Source organism: Mycteria americana, chromosome 1 (assembly GCF_035582795.1).
Source record: "Mycteria americana isolate JAX WOST 10 ecotype Jacksonville Zoo and Gardens chromosome 1, USCA_MyAme_1.0, whole genome shotgun sequence".
Lineage (NCBI taxonomy): Eukaryota > Metazoa > Chordata > Aves > Ciconiiformes > Ciconiidae > Mycteria > Mycteria americana.
The window spans coordinates 122,749,033-122,772,826 of record NC_134365.1 but is presented as its reverse complement, the minus strand read 5'-3'; the positions used below and the strand labels follow the sequence as shown (position 1 = coordinate 122,772,826).

General features: G+C 41.5%; 1 protein-coding gene across 2 annotated transcripts in view; it reads left to right on the top strand.

Annotated features, from left to right (window-relative positions):
* The window catches only part of DSCAM (DS cell adhesion molecule), a 401,510-nt gene that overhangs the window by 321,039 nt on the left and 56,677 nt on the right, over positions 1-23,794 (top strand). For both annotated transcript variants that reach the window (XM_075518956.1, XM_075518964.1), the window contains exon 19: positions 17,732-17,885. In XM_075518956.1, coding sequence (XP_075375071.1) covers positions 17,732-17,885 — 154 coding nt within the window. The remainder of the gene's footprint in view (positions 1-17,731; positions 17,886-23,794) is intronic.

The following is a 23,794-nucleotide window of genomic DNA, read 5'->3' as shown; positions in this document are numbered from 1 at the left end:
AAATAATTATCCTCTGTGCTAACTCTCAGCCCACATTCCCACAGTTCTTGGCCCCACTTGACTTCTTATAGGAGCTGGCTTCTCAAGACCACCTGTAATGGTCCCATGTTGGCCAGCTTCCTTCTAAGTGTGCTTATCCCCAGCGTACCGGCAGGACGCTCATCACGCTCATTCTGCCCAGGCCTCAGGGAAGCAACAGGCAGTGCTATCAGCTGCAGCACAGGCTACCATCCCATCCTATCAGTATAGGTTTTCCCAGTGGTGCCATAGGCGTTGGACATGGTTTGAATCCTAGCAAAGAAGCTAGGGTGGTTCGGCTCCTACCTGGCTGTGGGGAGAGCTGCTTTAGGTGGCTGCTCCAGCACCTGCTGCCTTGGGTTGTAGATGTGTATTGCCAGGGCTTTTAAAAGGGCAAGAGAAAATGAGATTTAGGTGATTTCAGAAAAAAACTCCACCAACCTCTTGTTGCATTCAGATCAGTACACTACATAAGGAGGAATCAATGGGATTAGATTAAATAAAATTTAGATGGCAGAAAGTGCCTGGAAAAGGTTGTTGTGACACAAAGCATTGCAATGGTTAGCCAGCCGGGGAAACTGTAATCTCAGAACAGGTAAAAAGCAACACAGAAAGAAGGCAGGAGAATGAAGGTTAAGATGTAGGATTTCCTGGTACAGGAAGGGCTGAGAAAGCATTAGAACCGACAGGGAAAGTAGAGAGAGGTTAAGAGCTGAAGACATATGCAACAACTATATCATTTGGGTGTCAACAAACAGTATGACATCACTCAATTAGAAATACACATATTAACATCTATTTTGCTTTGTTGATTAGAAAAGTGCAGTCGTCGTTGCTGTTGGGGTTTTGTTGGGGGTGATCTGTTGGTCAGTCATTCACTAATAGGAGCAAACATATTAAACAGGCTTATCCTGCTGTTTCCAACAAAGCAGGTCATTAAATTGTGCATCAGTCTTCTGCTTTCTCCATTGGATGCCTGAGAATTGGATAACGGAAAGGGTCATGTAAATAGAACTGCACTATAAAAGGATAATAAATGGAGACTGCTCTCCTTCTCGGTGATTTTCCTTTTCAGGACATTGTCAGTTTGTTGTTGTCTTCGTTCCACTCATATTTAGATGTGGAATAAGATGACCTCGCTATCGCTCTCTGATTTCCTGATAGTGAAAGCTAAAAGCAGAACTTGTTTGGGCCACTGTACACAGAAAGTGTTCAGACGTGAAAGATGTACAAGACTGCCAATGGCCTAAAATGTCATAGGAGTTTTATTGGAGCCTTTCCCCCATCTAACTTAGGAAACAACTTGGTGGCAATCTAATGTGTTTCTTTTTCTCGAAGAGTTGCACATTAGCTCTGCCAATGTTTGGTTTCAGGTATTGTATACATATTTTGGCCAACTAGATTTCCATTTTTAAAATTCCATATAATAATAGGATTTAGGTTGGAAGGTTCCTCTGGAGGTCACCTAGTCAAACCCCCTTCTCAAAGCAAGTTTAATTACATCAAGTTGCTCCTGGACATGTCTAGTGAAGTCTTGAACACTTCCATGCATGGAGAACCCACAGTCCCTCTGGGCCCCAGTTCCAGTATTTGACCATGGTCTCATGGTAATGTTTTTTCCCCCAGTTGATCAGAATTTCCCATGTCGAAACTTTTCCCACTGTGCAGCTTCAAAAAGAGCTTGACTCCATCTTCTATGTATCATCTGATGAAGTATATGTAGATGACAATAAAGTCTCTCCTGAGCCTTCTCTTCTTAAGGCTGACAGACATAGCTGGCTCAGCCTGTCCTTTTATGTATGCGCTGTGCTCCAGCCTCCTGACCATTGCCTGACAGCCTGACAGCCTTGTCCTGTACTTGCTCCAGCATGTCCATGGGTTTTTTTGTACTGGAGAGCCCAAGACTGGATAGAGTATTTAGATGCAGTCTCATAAGTACAGAGCAGAGGGGAAGGATCACCTCTCTGCACCTGCTGGCAATAATACCAGACCTGCTTTTCTGCAGACCTGCCGCTTGGACAGTCGGCCCTCAGACCGTACTAGTGCATGGGGTTATTCTATCCGAGATGCGGGACTTTGTATTTGCTCTTTTTGAACTTCATGAGACTCCGGGCACCCCATTTTTCCAAACTGCCTAGGTCCCCCTTGTCGTAGTTTAGCCCCAGTCGGCAACCAAGCACCACACAGCCACTCGCTCACCCTGCCCTCCCCCCCCCCCGGTGGAATGGGGGAGAGAATCTGAAGAGCAAAAGTAAGAAAACTTGTGGGTTGAGATAACAAGACTTTAATAACTGAAATAAAATAAAATAAAATAATAATAATCAAAAATTGTAATGAAAATGAAAACAAGAGAGTGAGAGGAACAAAACTCAAAAAAAACCAAGTGATGCAACCGCTCACTGCTCACCGACCAAAGTCCAGCCAGTCCCCGAGCAGCGATTGCTGCCCCCCGGCCAACTCCCCCCAGTTTCTATACTGAGCATGACGTCATATGGTATGGAATAGCCCTTTGGCCAGTTTGGGTCAGCTGTCCTGGCTTTGCCCCCTCCCAGCTTCTTGTGCACCTGGCAGAGCATGAGAAACTGAAAGTCCTTGACTAGTGAAAGCACTACTTAGCAACAACTAAAACATCAGTGTGCTATCAATATTATTCTCATACTAAATACAAAACACAGCACTACAGCAGCTACTAGAAAGAAAATTAACTCTATCCCAGCCAAAACCAGTATCCACCCCTTATTCTATACCATCTACGTCATGCCCAGATCCTACCCTTTCCAATACATCCCAACTAATCACCACCACCTTTCCTGTCTTTTGATGTATACGCATAGATGTCATTCCCTTGGTGGATGTGCCATCCCTCTAAAATGTCTGTTGAGTTCATTTAGTCCATGACTTTGGGCTCCATCCGTCATAGCAGTCTTTCAGGGCAGGAGAGATGGTGTGTAGTGTTGGATTGTTGCATGCTGAAGCCAGTTCTGGTTCCATCACCGCTGTGCTTGTCTGGTTCTATCATTGCTGCACTTTGCTTGGTTTCATCAAAGTTCATTCTTCATTAATCTGGGTGATTCTTTCTGTAATACCATTGATATGGCATATAGCAACCATAAAAGTGATGACATACAGTATTATATAGCAATTAGCATCATGCCATTCAGTTCATTGGCTATTTTCACCCAAAATCAAATCCCCTTGAGGTACACATCGGACTTGCCCATCGTCCTGCATCACCCATCAAGTACACCCAGGTCCCTGAGCAAAAGCAATCCCATGAATGGGTTTTCCTTTGCCCGAGGCAGGAATAACCCACACTGTCTTCCCTAGCATATTTTTTATGTGCACTACAGGGACTTATCCCCCTCTACAGTACGTAAACATTTTGATTGGGCAGGGCCAGCTCGATTAGCAGATCCCCTAGCGTTGACTAACCAGGAGGCTTTTGCTAAATGTGTATCCCAGTGTTTGAATGTCCCACCACCCATTTCTTCTTGTGTATAGGGGCAGCAGATACCAGCACAGGTTGGTTCTCTGGTTCAGCTGCAGTGCCTGCCATGGGGGTTGGAGTAGCTGCAGTGCCTGTTGCGGGAGTTGGAGTAGCCACAGTGCCTGTTGTTTTGTCGTCAGATCCAGAGACCTTCTCTTCCCCTTGAGGGTACTGAATGGTGTTGAACAGAGGTCGGTAGGCATGGGCCGGGCCCCAGCACATTGCAGTGATTTGTGTCTCCCTAGAATTGCCAGGGTGACAGTATACTTTTTCCCAAATATTCTACTAATTTTTCAGGATTCTGCACTTGTTCAGGGGTGAATTTCCAAAACACTGGAGGTGACTACCATCCTAGATACTTGCCCATACTATCCCACACACCCTGCCACTCATAACTATCCAGCCTTGGGGCAAATCTCTGGATTATATTCTTAAATTGCTTATTAACCTTGGACAAAACCGCAACAATATTCTCAAGAAATAACAATAGAAGTATCTTAACTATCCAAGGATGTTCAAGATACGGAAAAGTTATTGTAATGAAGGAGGAAACATCATAGAAGAAGGTAGAGAAGGTGCCATTCTGTATTTCCTCCATAAAAAATTTCTCAGAGGAAGAACTACAATTGCCAAGTGTCTCCATGAGGTGTTACCCAAAGTACAGTAATGGCTTCCTTACAAAGCTCAAATACCAGATTGAGTTCAAGGACAGTGTTTTAATAACAAATCTCCCAGGCAAAACATCACTAATCACTGCAGAGCACAGCAAATTGCAAAAACCAACACCAATCTTTAACATGTGCAGCAAAAAAATGAGCATGCTGCAGATCAGATAAACTAATATTGAGGACAGATGAATCAATATCGTGACCTGCAACTGCTGACAGATATAAATTCCTTAATATGCTCTGGTTAGTCTGTTATTATCTCAAACCCTTCGAGCCCCACGTTGGGCGCCAAAAAGGACTGTTGTGGTTCAGCCCCAGTTGGCAACCAGGCACCATGCAGCCGCTTGCTCACCCTGCCCCCCCCAGTGGAATGGGGGAGAGAATCTGAAGAACAAAAGAAAGAAACTCATGGGTTGAGATAAGAAGACTTTAATAACTGGAAAAAAAAAATTATAATGAAAAGGAAAACAACAAGAGAGAGAGAGAGAGAGGAACAAAACCCAAGAAAAACAAGTGATGCAACCGCTCACCACCCACCGACCGATGCCCCGCCCATCCCCGAGCAGCAATCGCTTCCCCCCAGCCAACTCCCACCATTTTATATACTGAGCATGACGTCATATGGTATGGAATAACCCTTTGGCCAGTTTGGGTCAGCTGTCCTGGCTGTGCCCCCTCCCAGCTTCTTGTGCACCTGGCAGCACATGGGAAGCTGAAAAGGCCTTGACCAGTGTAAGCACTACTTAGCAACAACTCAAACATCGGTGTGTTATCAACATTATTCTCATACTAAATCCAAAACACAGCGCTATAGCAGCTACTAGAGAGAAAATTAACTCTATCCCAGCCAAAACCAGGACACCACTGAACAACAGACCTGCTCTCCAGCATGTAAACTGTTACGCCCAATTTCACGCCATTCACAAGCTTGGTGACAGTGCACTCCTGTTCTGTCTCTCAGGTCATTAATGAAGACATGAAACAGTATTGGTCCCAGAAAATGATCCCCGAGGGATACTATTATACTATTATTGGCTTGCAGCTGAACTTTGCACCACTGATCACAAGTCTGAGCCCAGCAGTGCAGACAATTTTCCATCCATTTTATTCTTCACTTATTCAGCCCATATTTCACCAATCTGGTGATAACGAGATTGTGGAAGACTGGGTCAAGGGCTTTTCTAAAGCTGAGGTAAACAACATCCACCACCCTCCCCTTGTCCACAATGCCAGTCACCTTGTCATAGAAAGCAATGGGGTTGGTCAAGCATGATTTACCTTTGGTAAATCCATGTCAACTGTTTCTTCCTCTCCTTCATCTGTTTAAAAATGGCATCTAGTAGGATTTGCTCAATAACCATCTCATATTATTGAGACTAGGTTGGCCAGCCTGTAGTTACCTAGATCCTCCTTCTTGCCCTTTTTGAAGATGAGTGTGGCATTTGGCTTTTTCCAGTGATCAGAAGCCTCCCCTGATTGTCATCGCCTTTCAAATACAACCAAGAGTAGCCTCACAATGACATCAGACACCTCCTTCAGCACCCTCAGATGTATCCTATCTAGTACAATGGATTTCTGTATGTCTAGTTAAGTGATTCTTGAGTGCTCCCTAATTCAGTCTCCCTCTACTGCGAGTACAGCTTCACTCCCAAATACTCTTCAAGAAGGTTCAGAGACCTGGAGGCCTGAGGGCAAACCTTATCAGTGAAAACTGAGGCAAAAAAGGCATTTAGTACATTAGCTCTTTCCAAATTCCTTTTCACGAAATACCCAGCCTCATTGAGCAATGGGCCCAAACTTCCCACAGCCTTCTTTTTGCTGCTGATGTACTTAAAGAAACCCTTCTTGCTTTTGTCCTCCACAAAAAAAAATTGTGTTTGAGTTCAGTCTGGATCTACATGTTCATCCATGCTGGCCTTCTGTCACGCTTGCTCAACTTTCCATACATTGCAAAGACCATTCTTGTGCTCTGAGGAGGTTGTCCTTGAAGATAAGCCAGCTGTCCTGATCTCCTTTGCCCTTCGGCACAGTTTCCCTTGGGATCACTCCTCTCAGGATCTTGAACTCCAGTCTTATGGTCACAACAGCCAAAGTTGTCATAGACGTTCACAGCTTCAGCCAGTTTTTCCTTGTTTGTGGGCAACAGGTTCAACAGAGCATTTCCACTAGTCCATAGTTCATTGATCACCTCCATCAAGAAATGGTCTTCAGAACTCTCCAGAAATCTCCTAGGTTGCTTGCTTCCAGTCTTATTGCACTTCCAGCAGTTGTCAATGTGGTAAAAGTCACCCATGAGTACCAAGATGCGCGCTTGTGAGGCTTTCTTCAGCTGCTTAAAGACAGCTTCATCTGCCTCCTCCTCTTGATGAGGAGGTCTGTAGCAGACACCTACTACAACACTATGAGTACTGGTCTGTCCTCTCATCCTTACCGACAAGCTCTCTACTGGCTTGTCACCTGCTTGTCACATGCATTCAGGAAACTCCCTTACACAAAGCGCAAGCCCTCCTTCATACATTCCTACACATCTTTCTTGAAGAGACTGCATCCCTCCATTGCAAAACACCAGTCATGAGTGCTGTCCTACCACGACACCACAATCCCAATGAGGCAGTAGCTCTGCAACTACACATAGACTTCCAGTTACTGTTCTCTAAGCTACATGCATTGGTGTACAGGCATTTGAGATGGATCCTACGTTGTGCTGCCCTTAGAGGGGAAAAGTGAGATCCTTTTCTATAATGTTGTCTCCTAGACACATCTGCTTTGCCCCTTTGTGCCTTTGCTTCTCTATTATGGTAGCTCTCCCCAACCACACTTAGTTTAAAGCCCTCATCACTAGGTTAGCGAGCCTTTTTGCAAAGGTGCTCTTGCTGCACTTTGCCGGATATATCCCATCTCTGCTCAGTAGCTCTCATTCCTCGAGGTCCTACAGTCATAGAAGACAAAGCCTTGCTAGACCAACCCTGCAATGCCAATTGACTCACTTCTGCTCGAGCCTTCTCCCTCATCAGAAGGTTTGAGGAGACACCACCTGGGCCCTCCTGCTCTTCACTGTCATCTCCTGAACTCTGTTGTGACTCTTGATGTGGTTCACATTGGCCCTGCCAGTGTTGGTGCCCACATGGAAAAGCAGCAAGGGAAAATAGTCCAAGGGCTGGATGAGCCTTGGCAATATCTCTACACATCTCAGATCTTAAAGCCTGCCAAGCAAAAAGTTCCCAAGATACTAGATCAGGTTGGCAGATTGGTGCCTCCATCCCCTGCAGGAGGGAGCCTCCAGTAACTATCAATCACATGCCTTGTTCCTTTTGTGCAGACACTAGGTTAAGGCTCAGATGGCTCTGATGAATCCTCTGATGTGTCTTGTTCATCTCACCAGTGCCCAGGGCATTATACGTATTCTCAATTTGCAGATCTGCAAGTGGAGCAGGACTCTTTTTCCTGTTGTCAGAAGTCACAACGTCCAGCCTTCTAATATCCTGACTGCCACCTCCCACTACCTGTTTGAGCATGTTCTCCTGCTGTCCTTCCTTCTTTGTGTTGTGTGACTCAGGTTCTCATCACCACATGCAGTCTTGAGCAGAGTTGCTGGGCCTCTCTGCATACCTTCTGTGATTACTGATGTGGCAATGGCTCTACCAGTCAGCAACGTTCTGGCTTCCACCACTCCCAAATGGGTCCCTTCTTGTAAGACTATGAGCCCACTCAAGCTTTCCCTATCCAAGCACTCATCAGTTAGCTTGTGAGCACTGTTATTGCCACATGCTCCTGCTGCCCACACCACCCCCACAGCGAAGGGAAGTGTGGCACAGGTGTCTGCTGCTCTGGGGGGATGTTTTCACTGATGCAGCATGTTGCTGTCTAACCAGAGTGGACTGGCTTCTCCATAGTTGACAATGTTCTCCATCTTGCAAAGGTGTGTATATCTGTTTAGCTCTATGTGTGTGTGCAGTGTATGGGTTCTCCATCAGAAAAGCTGCATTACCCAAACTGTAATCATTACTGCTTTCTTCTGAAAAACTATCTGTACTGCACAAAGTTATTTCTGCGTTCTCTTGGGCATGACGTTCAATAAACATGTTGTTAATACCAAACCCATAATTTTTCAGCACATTACAGGAGGGATTGTGATTCTTAAATGTGAATTCCCTTGCCTTTGATTAAATGCTTCATATCCATCTTAGTTTTCTGAGTGCTCAGTAGTCATATCTCTGACAGACTTTTGAAGCTTTTTCTGTTTGACACCAAAGCTCTTACTGTACAGTATGAATGGAATTTCCATGGAGCACTGGTACCTCTGTGAAGATGCTCCCCAAAGCCTCTGAACCAAACTGTGATCAACTCCACAGTAAAACTTTATTTGAGGAAGACTTCAGGTTGTATTTCATTTTCGAGTACCCACAAGTACCCAAAGACTGGCAAATATGACAAGAAGCTTGCAAAGCATCCAGGTACAAATTTAAAAGCCTACTTTTCTGATAAGAAGAACCAGTTTAGTCTCTGGTCTTGAATCCTGGCAATAGTTTTGAAATGTTAGTTGATCAAACTGTTGCTAGTTGTGGGATTCTGCTAAGAGATACTATTTCTCCCTTAAACCCACCTAGACTGAGGTCCCAAACGACCAGAAGCCTGAGGACTGGAAGGAGAAGAAATTCCAGAGCAAGATGCTGTTGAACCAGATGAATGGAGTGAGAATGTTGCTGCAAAGATCCCAGATGATGCTGTCATGATAAGAGTATTAGCTGGATTAGCTGGATGACAAACCAGAACACGTAGCAGACCCCAGTGCTGAAATAGGGGTGATGAATAGGAGTTATCTCATAGTGCAAACCCTACAGTCAGCCCCAGGTACCTGGCAGTGACCTGTGTCTGAAAGAATCTTTGAAATCTCTAATCTACAATTCTGGACTTCTCCAAAAGATTTAGAAAGATACAAAAGCTGAAAGCCCAGCAAAGACTCATCTTGGCCTGGAAATATTTCTGTGAAACAGTTGGAAGATGGGGGAGATGACAGATGTGAAGTAATGATGGAGAAGAAGGAAAGGAACTTATATTTGGCTAAAATCCAAGTCAATTTACTTGAAACTGACCAGCATCTGGGACTCTTTGGGGCAGACGGTTACTGATCTTTTTGGTATACTTATTTTTCTGTGAGAAACATACTCTTAAGCCTGTTAGACTCTTATATTTGTTTCATTTTTTGGTTTTGGTTTAAACCCACTAAGAGAAAAAAACCTTACATGGTTTAACCTGCTGTCAAATTAAACAACAGGGTATGATGTCTGCACAAGACACCGTTTCCATGTACATTCTGTCTGCTCAGTCCTGTGATAGGATAACCAGCAGCAGCAGCAGTAGTAGCGACTAGACTATTCATCTGTTTCTCACATCTATATGCACCTTTTTCTGTCAATATGTAGAGCGCCATATTGAGGGAAAAAACTATAGTCAGATTCTCCAGTGAGGGTGTGTTACAGTGGGTTTTTTTCTGTTCAGTAGAAAAAGTGACATGAGTCAGACTCTTTCTCCAGGTTTCCTTCCTCTCTTCTACAAATGCATAGACTGCAGCCTCCCAATTCTGGTCACATAGTTTTCAAAAGGTCTCAGTGAAAAACACTTAGGCCAAATATCCTGGTTTCTTATGAAGTCCTATATGTTTGAGCTACATTCCCCAATACAAACACATGCAGAATCTTCCAGAAAACACCTGGAGGATATTCTTTGCAATGTATTACTGATATCCTATCAAAAGCATGGACAGGAGACTCTGGGGGTTGCCCTGTGAAAGAAGCGAGTCATCTCTGCTCTATCTCTGTAACTTGTAGACTCAAGGTGAGATTCAGTTCACCTGACTTCAGACATCTTGAAGAGAGGTACCTATGCTGATTCTGGGGTCATTGAGGCTTTCCTTTCATTAAAGGAAAGAAGCTAGATGTCTGGGAGAAGCTGGATTAATCTTCTTTTGAAAGCTTCCCTTCTCTTCGTTTATCTAGAGAAAGTATACATGGTTATCTTAAACCAGATGATATGCATCTTAAACTAGATGATATGAAAGTATGTACAATTATTTTAAACTAGATCTTTAAAGAACCAGAATTACCTGACATAAATTCCCAGCATCCAGGTATTTTCCACACAATTCTTTCAGGCAGACACAAGTCTTGTCTTGTTTTTGCATAGGATCTGTCCAAATTCTAACTCAATGTGAGGCGGCTTTGCATCATACTTTCTGACCCCTGGTTTCTCTCTAGTTTAAAGACTTGAACAAAAGGCATGGAAAAAAGAGCAAAAGCAATTATAAGCCAGAAGTGATTTGTTGTTACACACTGTAGAGGCTTCAGTGATTAAAGGGATGCTGAAAGTCTCTTTAAAAGAGGGGAGAGGTAGCTCGCAGAAGTTGGCTACATAGATAAAGTTACTGTTGAACAGAAGCTTATTTAGAGTCAGCAGAATCTGTAAGGTTGAATTTAAAATATATATTCATTGATTTGTGTACTACAAGCAGTATTTATCGCTGTGTCTATACAGTACTTTTTACAGCATGAAGATATTTATGTTTATTAATTCTTGGCCTTTATATGGCAAAGAACTAGTGTATAATTTTTGCGTTATTTTGAAAACTTATTTTGAATGGTATTTTAAAAAAGTCTTTTTTAATATACCACGTCCTGTTTACAGCTTTTTCATAGTTATTTCACGGCTTTGTTACCAGCTCCCAAACATAGTACATTCATCCTTTTAATTGCTTTGTCAACTTTACATTTTTGTCATAGAGCAGACCTCAGGAGAGATGTGGCAGAGTATAAATTAAGTCTGATGATGTGCTGTTTTCTACGATTTTTAAAAGGTCTCCTTGCAAAGCCCTACTAAAACAAATTTGTTATTGATTTTTTCATAAAACTCTGGTCTTGTCTCACTACCTAGTCTCGCATACAGGTGTATCAATATAGTGTAACAATAAGTCCTTGGTGTCAGTTGCAGTGTATTTCAGCAGGTTTGAATTGGTCCCATTCCCTTCTGTATCATATAGGGGACAGAGCACTTGAGACCAGATGGTGTCATACAATTTGTGAGTTGACTGAAATGCTCCGAACAAACCTGGTGATTTCTTGAGGCCACCAAAGGAGGCAGCAGAACTCCTGGCAGTGCAGAAGGTGGTCTCCTGACCTTCCTGTGGTCACTAGCCTCTGACACCACATGCTGCTTCCCTGATCATGACCCCCAGGAGGCTGATGGACTCTGTGAGTTGCTGCAAAGGGGAAAGCAGGTGGTATACCTTGGTGGCTCCCAAGCAACAGACTCCTTGACTACATGGGCTACCTGGAAGTCCAGGCAGCAGGGTGTCTTCCAGGCGTAATTCCTGGAAATGGGTTTGCAAGATATTCCTGAAGGTGGGAAGGCAGGGAGCTGCTTTTGTTGTTTCCAAAATTTCCATCTTGCACTTTCTAACATTTCAGTTCTGCATTTAAGGAAGAAAAAAAAAGATAAAATGTTGTATGGAAGCTGTATTCTGTTTTGTGCACAGCTTCTGTTTACAACAGTTATCTTCAATAATGCTGAGTGAAAAACAGATGCCATGTTTCAAAACATGAGCCAAAATAGCAAGACCTGAACAGAAGCTGTTATATGACCAAAGTGGTATCCAGAGTCTTACTGAAAACTGTGGTCCAGGATTGGTGGTTATTTGCAGATCTGACAGTCTGTCCATCTGTGAAAGGAAGCAAGGCAAAAGCCAGCAGGCCTGGAGAAAAGTACTAGTCCATAACCTCAGGCACAGTTTCACATCTTTAGGGAGTTCACTGAAAGGGCACATCAGTGGTCTGTCTACTCTGTTCAGTAATGCAGGACTTGAAGTTCATTCTCTATAAATGCAGTAATGTATTGATTTCATATTAATCCAGTTTGCTTCCAGGTAGAAACAACTTCTTGTAGCCCCCATTACTTGATAACTTGTCAGTCTGAGAGACTCTAAAACATCATTTCCAGGAGCAATGAAGGCCTGAGATACAGAAGGGTAAACAATTCTGTGATGCTATTGTGCAAAAAGATGGATATCTTTGTGTTTTGACCTTGTAGAACTAAAAACTTAGTTCTACAAACTAGAATGAAAAACATGGAACTAAAAACATAGAACTAAAAACATGGACTGATGTCTGTCTACACTGCTTAGCACTAGCCCCTCTAAAGCAGATTTGTTTTGAAGAGAGCTATTTAGAGTAGTACAAAACTGAGCTAGAGATTGAGTTAAAAAGCGGTGTGGATCTTTGGGGTGGAGTCCTCAACACACTCCCTGGCTCTCTCCCGTTTAGCAGTGGGGATAAGCCCAGAGGATGCATGTTTATTGAGAGAAAGCTAGCTAGGCAAACATGGTTTCACTGAGACAGCTCAGGCTAGGTACAAAACTGATTGCTGTTCTGTGGAAGGCTATGAAACCAGTGGTTTGTTGTTGTGGGCAGGAGGGAGCAGCATAGGTATCTCTCCTGAGTCCACTTTTGTTCAGTGGCTCCATTAGTGACCTGGATAATGAAATAGCGAGAGTGCCTATTAAATTTGCAGGAGATAAAAGGCTGGGATGGATTGCAAGTACACTGGAGACAGAAGTAGAATTCAGACAGATCTTGATGAACTGGGAAATTGGTCTGGAAAAAGTTAGATAAAATTTAGTATGGGTAAGTGCAAGAAAATGGGTACTATGAATAACCAACTACAAAAGTACTGGGCAGAGAGCAATTGGCTAGATTCTTCAGAAGAGGATTTTGAGGTTATTGTGCATCCCAAGATGAACATTAGCTACCTTTATAATCCTGTTGTGAAAAGCCAAATGCCATACCCTGGGATTGTTGAATACAAGTTTGGAAACTGTACTCAAGAAGGCTATGGATCAACGTTAGAGAGTCCGAAGGATAACAGCAGATATTATTAGAGAAACTGTTAGAGAAAATGTGATTTCTGGGCAATGTTGAAAGCATCGGGGTTATTAAGTTGTAAAAAGATAAGGGTACTGGTGGGGAAAGGAATGATAAAACTTCATGTAGATTAAAGACTGGTGCAAAAATGAAGGTAATAATCTATTCTCCATGTTCCTAATAGACTGGAAAAGAAGCTATGGGCTTAAACTGCAGCAGGAAACTCAAGCTAGACTTCAATAAAGTTTTCTAATAGTAAGATTAGTTAAGCAATGGAATAGGTCTTGCAGCCTAGGGTGTTGCAAAAGTTCAATTTACGTAAATCTTCAAAATCAAGTTGGACAAACATCTGTCTGAAATTGTGCAGATATAGTTAAACCTGGTTTAAAGGAGAAGGATAGACTTGGGTGAACTCGCAGGGTCCTTCCAGCTCTGTTTTTAGATGATGCTATGGCCATATTTTATACCTAAATTTATAGTGAAAACACACATACCACTCTAGGTAGTATATATATGTATTTTTAATTTTCAAGATGAGGCAGCCAATATACAGGTAGCCAACTTGTATGTGCTCTTACTTCACAACACACACCACAAACCTGGGGGATGTTTCTTGCTTTTCACTCTTGCCCTTAAAGTCTCCATATGGCTTTCTCAGTTCACCTCCAAGTTTCCTCACAACTTTCAGAGAACAAAGAGATAGAGGTCTTCAGTGCACCTATCTTACATGAGAAGTTGTGTACATGCAGTTGTAGGCAAGGTGCAGGCTTGCTTTGACTGAATAATCTTCTAGTGCACAGTAAATGCAACCTGTTACCTTACCTCCCTGCTTGGGAATCTTCCTGATTGCTTGGAAAACTATTACAAATGTATTTTTCTTCTAAAGCGCCCTTTTGAAGTTTTCCCAGGCTGGGTTAAAAAACGCAACAAACAAACAAAACAAAAAAACAGCCAAAGGGTTCAGAATTTATGCACATTACCTATCTAATTGCTTTCTAAAGGAGTCAGAAATGCCAGGAGATGGCATACTGCTTCAAAGCGTACAAAGCAACGTACATCAATAGAGCTCAAGTTGCATCAGAGGAAAATGATGCTCCCTGCAGTAGCTATTCCTCAGCATCTCTTGCTGCTGCCTGGTTTGGGAAGTACATTGACTGTGCCCTGATAAAGGACTTTGATTTCATTTTATTCTTCACAGCCCTTGCTGGCTTTTTAGAGACTTGACCCTGTCTGTGCTTCTTAGACAGTGAGATAAAGACAGAAGAAAAATTAACCCATCATCTATAAGATGAATTAAAAAAAAAACTAGTTAGAAAAAAAAATCCCTTGAGCGAGCATGTTACTGCTTTTGGGGTAAAACAGCAGTATATGTTTCATACTGGTACATGCAAAGACCAATATGTGACAAGGTGACATTCCTTTAAAATATTTCTTATTTCAATTGTTTAATCTTCTCTTTGCTGACAAAGCTCCCTTTTTTTGTCTTGTGTAATGAAAGTCTCTGGCATGTTAGTCTAATTGAAATGACAGGCAAAAGTTAAAAGTAAAATTGATTTTTTGTCACTGGAGCATCCCCAAGTGTTTAAAAGGGAATGTTAGCTGAGGAAACAGAAGGTGTATGTTAACCAGTTGGAAACCAAAATATTTTGCTATAGCATATTGTTTTAAGAAAATAAGAATCATTTATTTAGTGAAGATATGTTTACCAGACTCAATTAATAAATACATTCCATGAATAATTGAATTTATATTTGGAATAGCCACAGTTGCAAATGTGTGAATGATGCTGGTTCTCTATGGGCGAAAGAAAGGAATTGAAGACAAGGCATTTTAAAAAGCATTAGGGAAGCTAATTCTGTGATTATTCCATCTTTGGAGTCCCAGGGGGAGAGAACTCCTAAGTTTTGAGACAATTTTGCCTGCTCTTCTAGCTGACCACATTGCAATCAGGGGAATTTTGGAGGGTTGTTTGTTTTTTCAGTTTTGTCTTTAACTTCGGTCCCCAGAGCAGGAGCACTTAATGCCAGTGCTATAGCTTCAAGGCTGAGGTTTTCCTTTTCTGCTTAGCCATTCACCTTATCTCAAACATAAAATCTCAAACCAGATTTCTCTGAGCTGTGTTTAGCAATTGTATACAGGGTGTATGTCTGTCTGACTGTCCTAGTCTCTGTCATTACAGAGGGGAGCAGAACAGCAAGGCATTTCAAGCAGGAGATCTGAAGTATTAGGAGTGGCTTCCAAAGGCAGCCATATGTCCCTTTCATCAACCATGAGAGTCATGGAAAAAACCAGCATAAATTTAACCAGACTGGTTCTTGCTGGAATGAAAGTTTAGCAATAAGGAAGTGTGTAATGGTTAGCTCTTCCTAAATGCTGTATCCATGGCCCATGTTAATAGGTGGTTTAGAAGTAGCCTGTGCTAGATAGCTGCATTAATGAGTGAAGCCTAAGTGCCAGAGACAGCCTAGCCTGTTTGACTTTCAAATTAACCCTAGGAAATGCTGCCTCATGAATATTAAAATTCAGCCTCCTGTGCCATGATCAATACATTAATTTTTATGTATGACCTCACAAAGATCCAGCCTGTCAAGCTATGGGCATTTGCCCAATATTCTTGTGTAAATGTCAGGACAGATGGTTCTCAAAACCTGCTGTAATATTTCACATAATAATAGAAATGTCTGCCTGCACTGACCTCTTCATATCAGAAGTGGAAACCTAGGCAAATGCATGCTAAATGGGACAAACTGACTTGGCATTTTGGCAGGAACAATGAGATTGGCTAGAAAGTATGACAAGGTCCCTATTTGGGCTTGTGTTGAGCCTAGATAACTGTTAGCTGGAGCAAACCAGTCTCCCTGGAAAAGTTAGTCTCCATGGAGGAAACAGGATGTATTCTTGTAGAAGGAAATAGAGGCACATATTTGTATAAAAGCCAGGGAGTTAAGTATTTTAGTTAACCAGCACATTAACTTCAGATACCTTCAGAGCAGACAACTATACCTGGGCTAGTTATTTGGACACTTCCATAGTTGGTGGGGAAACATAGGTATGTCAAGGGTGTGATTCATCCCACTGCAATGTATGTGTCTCAAATAGGCCAGAAGAACCTTGCCTTAGAAGTTACCTTTTCTTTGCATGGTCTCTGAAGGGAGTCAAGGTGACTGGCTTAGATACAGATCTCTTCACTCTAGATTTCAAAAGTGAGATGAGATGAACTCCCCTCTTCCCCTGGCTATAGGACATGCCAGCTCAAGAATAGACAAATACAATGACCCATTCAGTAGCTGAAACTGGCTGCCAGTTCACACTGGAGAGGGGTTTAATGATATCTCAGAAACATCCTGTATTTATTTGGCATTCACTTTGAAGGACTACATATTCCAATGATTTCAGGTCAACCTGCCTTTTGAAATGCTAATCAGATGAAATTGGCCTTTACCACCAGCAGATATTTGTATATCAAAGAGATGCCTTGCACACCTTCTGTCAGTCTGAATCAAGTTTAAATTACACCGATGCATTATTTTTAATGCTGATTCCTAGTAAAATAATCTTTTCTACATCATTAACGTTCTAATTATTTTTAGCCTAGTGTTAGTTAGCCATTACCATGCTCAGTATTGCACAGGGAAGTGAGTCTTTATTGTTCATTCTAATGGTTCATTACCCCTCTATTTTTATGTACAAGAATCACAAAGCCTGTGTCAGAAGTAAAACTGACTACGCTGAACATTGTAATTGTGCTCAGGGCTGACGAGGTTTCCCTTCTCCTCCACCAAGGAGCTGAGCTTCCTGTGGAGGAGGTACTGAGGTGCACAAAGCCCACGTCCCCTGAAGGAATCTATATATTCCTCCGCATCTTTCCTCGCACAGGTCACTTCAAGCAGACTGCAGAACATTTTACCGATAAGCGAGTACTGCTTAGCAGCTGGTCAGCTTCGCTGCAGCCCACAGCCGAGACACTTGAGTGACAGTGCAAGAATAGACTGAACTGGCATTTCTTCCGGCGCTTGTCCTTCCCTGCTAATGTGGCTAAATAGCTGAGATGACCTTCTGCTGGGAATCTTTGAATGGAAGTAATTTAGTGATTAAACAAAACTAGACTCAGGGGAAGTTTGAACAGTCTATTATAGAATACAGTTTTATTTCTTGATTCACTCCATTACTGAAGGAGTAAGCCACCAAAACCAAGGGATAAGGAACACCAGCACAACGGTTCTAGGTGACCAAAGACGTATCTCGAGTAGTAAATGCCAGATTTCACAGCAGATGCAGGACTGAATCCTCTGCTGGGAAAGTTTTTGTGTAAAACAAAATTGGTTTGTCAGAACTATTGATGGTAGAAATTTGTCAAATATGTTCACTTAAATTGTTTATCCAACCCCATAAAAATAAACAGACACATAAAAGTCCTAATCTGAATAACAACAATTTGTAAACAAAATATAGGCCCAAATTCACTGAATATAAATTGATTGCAACAGGTTATTGTGTCTGCTCTGTTTATTGGCATCTGCCATCTGTTTGGAGAAATTGATACTCATTCAAAGTACCCTGAAGTAACAGTCTTTGTAGCACTCAGCTTAGTAGACTTTCTCCTTATACTGGTTTTTTTAGTCTGGAAACATTTGTCTCTCCCACCACAGGTAATCAGCGAGTTTGAAGCCTCTCCCGACTCATTTTCCTACAGAATTCCCAACCTGAGCCGGAATCGCCAGTACAGCGTCTGGGTGGTAGCAGTGACTGCTGCGGGAAGAGGCAACAGCAGCGAGATTATCACTGTGGAACCACTAGCTAAAGGTATGGTGGCAGTGCTTTTTAAAGCAATCCAGAACTTTACAATACTAATTACAGTTACAATTGCCACGTGGCTTCTTTATGCCTCATTGCTTACTGAGAGTGGGATTTGTCAGGAGTAACTTCAGTTCTCTCCAAAAGTTAGGTGACACTCTCAGCTAATTGCCCAAGCTTTTGCTGTAGTCAGCAGAGAGAGAATGACGTGCTCTTCTACAGGGTAATTCATCCCACCTACCTTAGAAGGAAATAAATTGCTTTTTGGAACAATTTTTATCTTCTTTTGCTGTGTACAGAGGGTTTGCAGATGATCCCCCTCCCCTTCTGAATGTGTCTCTCTTTTTTTTCTTGCCGTACAAGATAACTTCTTTATCATTCTCCTCCTCACTAATATCTCTTGTGTACTCCACAAGTACTATTTTCTGTATAAAATGGTCTGATTAACATATCTAAACTCTGAACAATTGTTCTCAACTTGCATTAGCTTTGAAGTTTGCTGCTTCTATTTCAGATATGAAGAAGGGATAATGTGCCTCAAATCCTACGTATTTTTTCCCAGCTGTATTAGTTGTTCCATTAAAAGATATTGCTTGGGCCCATGAATTCTGCCTTACCAGTACTGTGAGATGTGATGCTTTCAACAGTGTAGCACCTTAGCTTGGAAATAGAGACCTAATGTTTTAGACAGCAAGGTGAGAAGAGTCTCATCAGTACTCAATCTCTACACAGGGTCTTCAAACTGATTTTTTTTTTCCACCCAAATTGGTAACATCACAGAATGTGCCAATATGAACAGTGTATTGCACAGGTCCCTAGAGTTGCAAAGGTAAATGCATTTAATTGACTTTACAGTTTTACAAGCCTGCAAATTCTTCAGTCATGTGGCTAATGATGTAGTTATGTAAAATAAAGTGTCTAGGGCTTTACGATGACAGGTGCTTTCTAAAAAAGCTTTGCAGACCTTCAGCCAGATGCCATCAACATGAAAGCACTTTCTGCATGGAAGACCATATACCATCACCATAGGGAAGCTTGCTGTTCCTACCTACCTAGGTGGTAGATAACCAGTTTGATGATGGTAGATTAGCTATCAGAGCTATTGTCATGGATGGCAGTGATGGTGTTTGGAGGGTGCTATTTCAACACATGACATTGCTTCCTCATACATAGAAGTTGCAAACAGCATTCCTCAGGCTTGTGATGAGAACTTGCATGTCTTTTCTTTGTCCCTTCTCTAAGCTAAAGTTTTTATCATATGAGATGGATATTTTTCAACATTACTGTGAGAAACCTGTAGTAACTACTATATTACTACTGTAGATCACAATGGGAGATTTAACAGTGTAAATGTGGGGAGGGTCTAGCAAGGTAGGGAGGCCTAAGTTGGAACAAGCAGGGAAATGTTTGCTCCCCATACCATTGCTTACAGTTTTTTTCTGTCAACTGAGAAAAGTCACCTTTACTTTCTGCTTCTTTCTGGCATTTTTTGTACGGTCTTTCAGAACTTTTCTCTTACTAGCTACACAGTGTTAGAGGAGTGACCTGAAGGATGGCTGAAAGGCTATGAAAAGTCTGAAGGATCTGAAAAGTCTGAGGCTTTTCCATTGTTGAATTTCTTGTAGGACAGCTGCATACTGCATTTCGAACATCGGTGAGACCAAAGTTGAGATCTTAAAAAGTGGATGAGGAGTGTAAAGGATATTTATAAAGGAAGACCATGAAAAACACCTCAGGAAAACAGGACAAAGGTTTCAGTGTGGTCCTCCTTTTAGGCCAGCTGTTTACCTGTGGGTAATGAAAAAAAAAGGAAACAAAAATAAAATATAAACATTGATGTTTGAATAAGAGCAAAACCAATTAGACAACAATATGGTGCAATACTAATAGAATGAGGATGTAGGCAAACCCAGGACTGTGCAGGGGCCCCTGCACATAATACACTAGAAGTTCTCTTCTCTATCTCCTATGCATTTAAAAAAGTGGGAAGTGTTCAGATAAGATGAACGCAGAACAATGCAGAGTTTGCAGGTACCAAGATGCATAACCTCTAGCTACGAGGAAATGTAGTATGCAATTTTTCTCAGTAACAAACTGACCCACATGTACCTAAACTGAACAAGCTTACCAGAAACTGGAATTAATTCTGCTTCTCCAAAACTTATTTAATATGATCCATGATGCCAAATAAGTGAACTTAAAAATAGCTTGTATGAAAACACAAGGGGACTTTAAGGAAAAATAATTAATTACTTCAATATAGACAAGTCAGTGTGAACGAGATTTTATTCTGAAGGACAGCAGAATGCATCCAGTCAATGTCAGAGCTAGTAGTGATACTCCAATATAAAGTCTGCATTAGATGGTGCTCAGCACAAACCTCTCTTACTTGCACTTAGGACTGAAAAAGTGACGAATAATCCATTTGTGGAGGTTGTGATAGACACTAGGAATACTGATAAGTAGCAATTTTATGAACTTTGGATGTAGCCAGGTTAAAAATTATTGTATCATGTACCAGACTTCTCGTATGAATGCATCACCAGGCCTTTTAGAGAGCTGGGAGAAAGTGGTGATCAGTGATAAGGGCAGTGGACACACACATGATGAAGGATGGGTAGAGTTAATAGCCTTGAAGACCTTTCTACTCCCAGTACATCTGAAGCAAGTAACACATCACAGGGTTAGAAGCAGTTATAACCTGATTTTTTCACAAGTCCCCAGTGCAAGAACATCCTACGGGCCATTATTGTGAAGTTATTTACTTCTTTTTTTTCTCCACTTATTTCGTAGTAACTGTCCAAGTAATGATACCATCATGACAGCTAATGGGAGTTAACTTTGAATTGAATTACGGCATCTTAAATATAACCCCCTTGAGAACACCTCTGAGAACAATGAGAATGTCTAGATAGGGGTTTGATGTGAAATGGATAGTCCAATTTAAATGAAAGCTTAATTCAAGTTAACATTTCTTTCTTTAGTGTCTCCGTTTCTCGGAACAGATTGTTATTCTCTGTAATTAACTGACAAAAATAAGCAAAAAACCCCAACAAACAGAAAATATTCATGGCAATGAAAGTTCAGTCTCCATGTAAGCAGGCCATACCCCCCCCTCCTCAAATTAAGCTTCATTGCTGACTTGAAAGCTGTGGGTTTAGCCTATCAACTATGTCTAAAAGACAGAAAACCTTGCATGCACCTAGTTCCTCTTATTTCCTGACCATGACTGATGGAGGATGACATTTGCCAGCAATGTCATGATAACAGATCTAGACCCATGGCAATCTGATCCTCTGGGGAGAACTCTCTGACTTTAATGTTGAGTTTCGCTTGTTCCTGTAGTCTACCTGAGCACTCAAGTTGAACAGATTTGCCTCCTAATCTATGTTGCTTTGTGTGTTTAATGTTTTTAAACAACATGTGGGGCTGACATTATACTACACACATCCGGTTGGTCTGTTTCTTTAATGGTTCATCATGCTGGAATACACAGGATATTCTTCTGTGAGAAAGTAAATGAAAGAAACTCCTGACCCAGGGTATTCACTGATGGCTCTTGTATTTGGATTAAGCTGAGCTGCAGTGAACTATCATGGCTTTTGTTCAGTTTCCCTGTACAGTTTGCCTTTAAAATTCGGTTGTGTCCTCTAGGAAAAAAAAAAAGAAAACTGTGTTACAACCTCTTGCAAAGAATTTCTGCCCATTTCTTATTCTATGACAGCAAGTGTACGTAATAGGATTCATAATTTAAACAAACAAATGCAGAAAACCGCATTAGCGTAAGAGAGTGCACTGTTCTGTTAATGCACCTCTTTATCTTCAATTAATGATTGGGTAATTTGCAAAAAATAGCAACAGACACAGTCCTAATTCAGTGCCATGCCATCTAATGTAAGGCTGGTGCGTAGCTGGTAAGCATTTGGGTAGCTTCAATAACAAAGAGGTAAGCCCTGCAACTGAATTGCCTACATGATGCATAAAGCTCCCTTGGCTCAAAAGGCAGAGGTCTGTGAGATTTAAGGTATTTTAACTTCATGAATGCCTGTTAGCGTTTCAAACATATTGCTTTCAGATTCATTTCCCTGGGCATTTATTTTGTTTCTAGTTTTCTTTTTTGTGTGTACCTGTTAGCAGTCTCAGAACATTATTAGAAGTTAAGCTATAAAGAAAATTGGAGTTAAGAATTTTCATGCTGTTTTACCATCTCTTTTAAAAGCACTCAGTACGTGAGAGGAATAAGATAATGCATAGAAAGCTATTGGTACTTTCACAAAAATAGTGTGGTATGCTTTTGTAATGTGCACTTCTTAGTTATGGTCTGTGATCTTACACTGGCTTATGCTTCTGTGAAGTTTGTGTTACTTCTGCACATCACTGTAAAATGAGACACACAGGATATTGCAAACCAGGAACCACAACATAAATGTTGTGCTCTGGAGATCAGGTATCCAACCTATGACTTAAGGAAGAATTCAGTGTTGAAATAACTATTAAAAATAAAGAGGTATCACAAAAAGTTTGGTAACAGTGATGCTGTGTCTTGCTGAAGGTTTCAGCAGGATTCCTGCATTACACGTGCTTTGTCATAAAGTAACTGGCAGCAGTTGGAAATAGCTGGATATTTCAAGAAACACTGGAGAGGTGGGAAAGCCAGGGAGAAAAGGGTTAATAGCTCATTTTAAATGAGTTTTCAGTCTTCGTGTTACAGAGGGAATTTTGCATGGAACAGAATTCAAGTTTCTAACCACCATTGCTCAGAATGCACTGCAGCTACTAGGAGCAGTCTAGATGCTTACAGATGTGTTTTGTAGGTAGTCACAGCTGACAGCATCTCCTGCTGCTTTTTAAAGATGGCATGAGTGCCATTAGGCACCTCCTGCAACAAAAACCTGGCACCACTGAAGACAAATGAGCCTTCTAACACTAGCTTCAATGGAGTCAGCATTTCACACCATGTCTCTGGGTAGACTGAGCATTTTTCTGTTTCAGTTAACTTGGTTAATTAGCCCATGGCTTGTGGCAGTATAGGCCTGTGTAAAACTCTTCTAGAAGATATGGCCTTAGGAGTGCCACAGTGAAAAACAAGGCTGTATCATTAGACTTACTAACTGACCAGTGTCTTTGCGTCATTCTGGTGTACCACCTCCTCAGGGCAGCACACGCCGCAGCACCCTCCTACTGGGGCTAACCATCAGAGCTGCCAGAAGGAGGGTGCCAGGGGTCTTCAGCTGCTGTTTAGCCAGGACGGGACATCTCGATGCTTGGCTCTTAGGAAAGTAGCGTCATCCCATTACCAAACCTTGACTTTGTTCGTTAGCCTAAATCTTTAAAACTTCTTATGTTTTCAGTTAAAATTTTGACCAGAGAAAAATCTCTCAAGCTTCGTCTTCCACAACGCTTGAGGAGAACATAGGCAACACAGTCCAAACTGATAGTATAATCTGTGAAATCTTTTTTTTTAATTAATATCTCAAGTCCCACTGCAGCCTATTCAAGGCCTGTTCTTTATGCCTGATTTTTTTTTAATATATATTATTTGTAGAGGATAAAAACCTGTTGAGATGAAATGTCCTAGTTATATTTGATGCTGGCTCTCATTTTCCTGTTTTTCTAATTGGTACAAAATGGATTGTTACGTATAAGTTCTAATCAGTGTGCATGACTGAAATAGATCAGGATTTAAAAATACAGTATTTAGCATATCTGTATTCAGTATGTGCCTTTGAAATGTATGTTTAAAGGCGAACGAGAAGTCTGTTTCTATCAAGGGTCACTCTTGAGTAATGACATACAATGAAACTCTAACATAACTCTAGTGTTCCTGTACGTTATACACTGAAACTACAGCAGTGATATTTGTGGTGATATATTTAGGTGATATGAGAGCTGACACAAATTAAACTGACTTAAGAGTT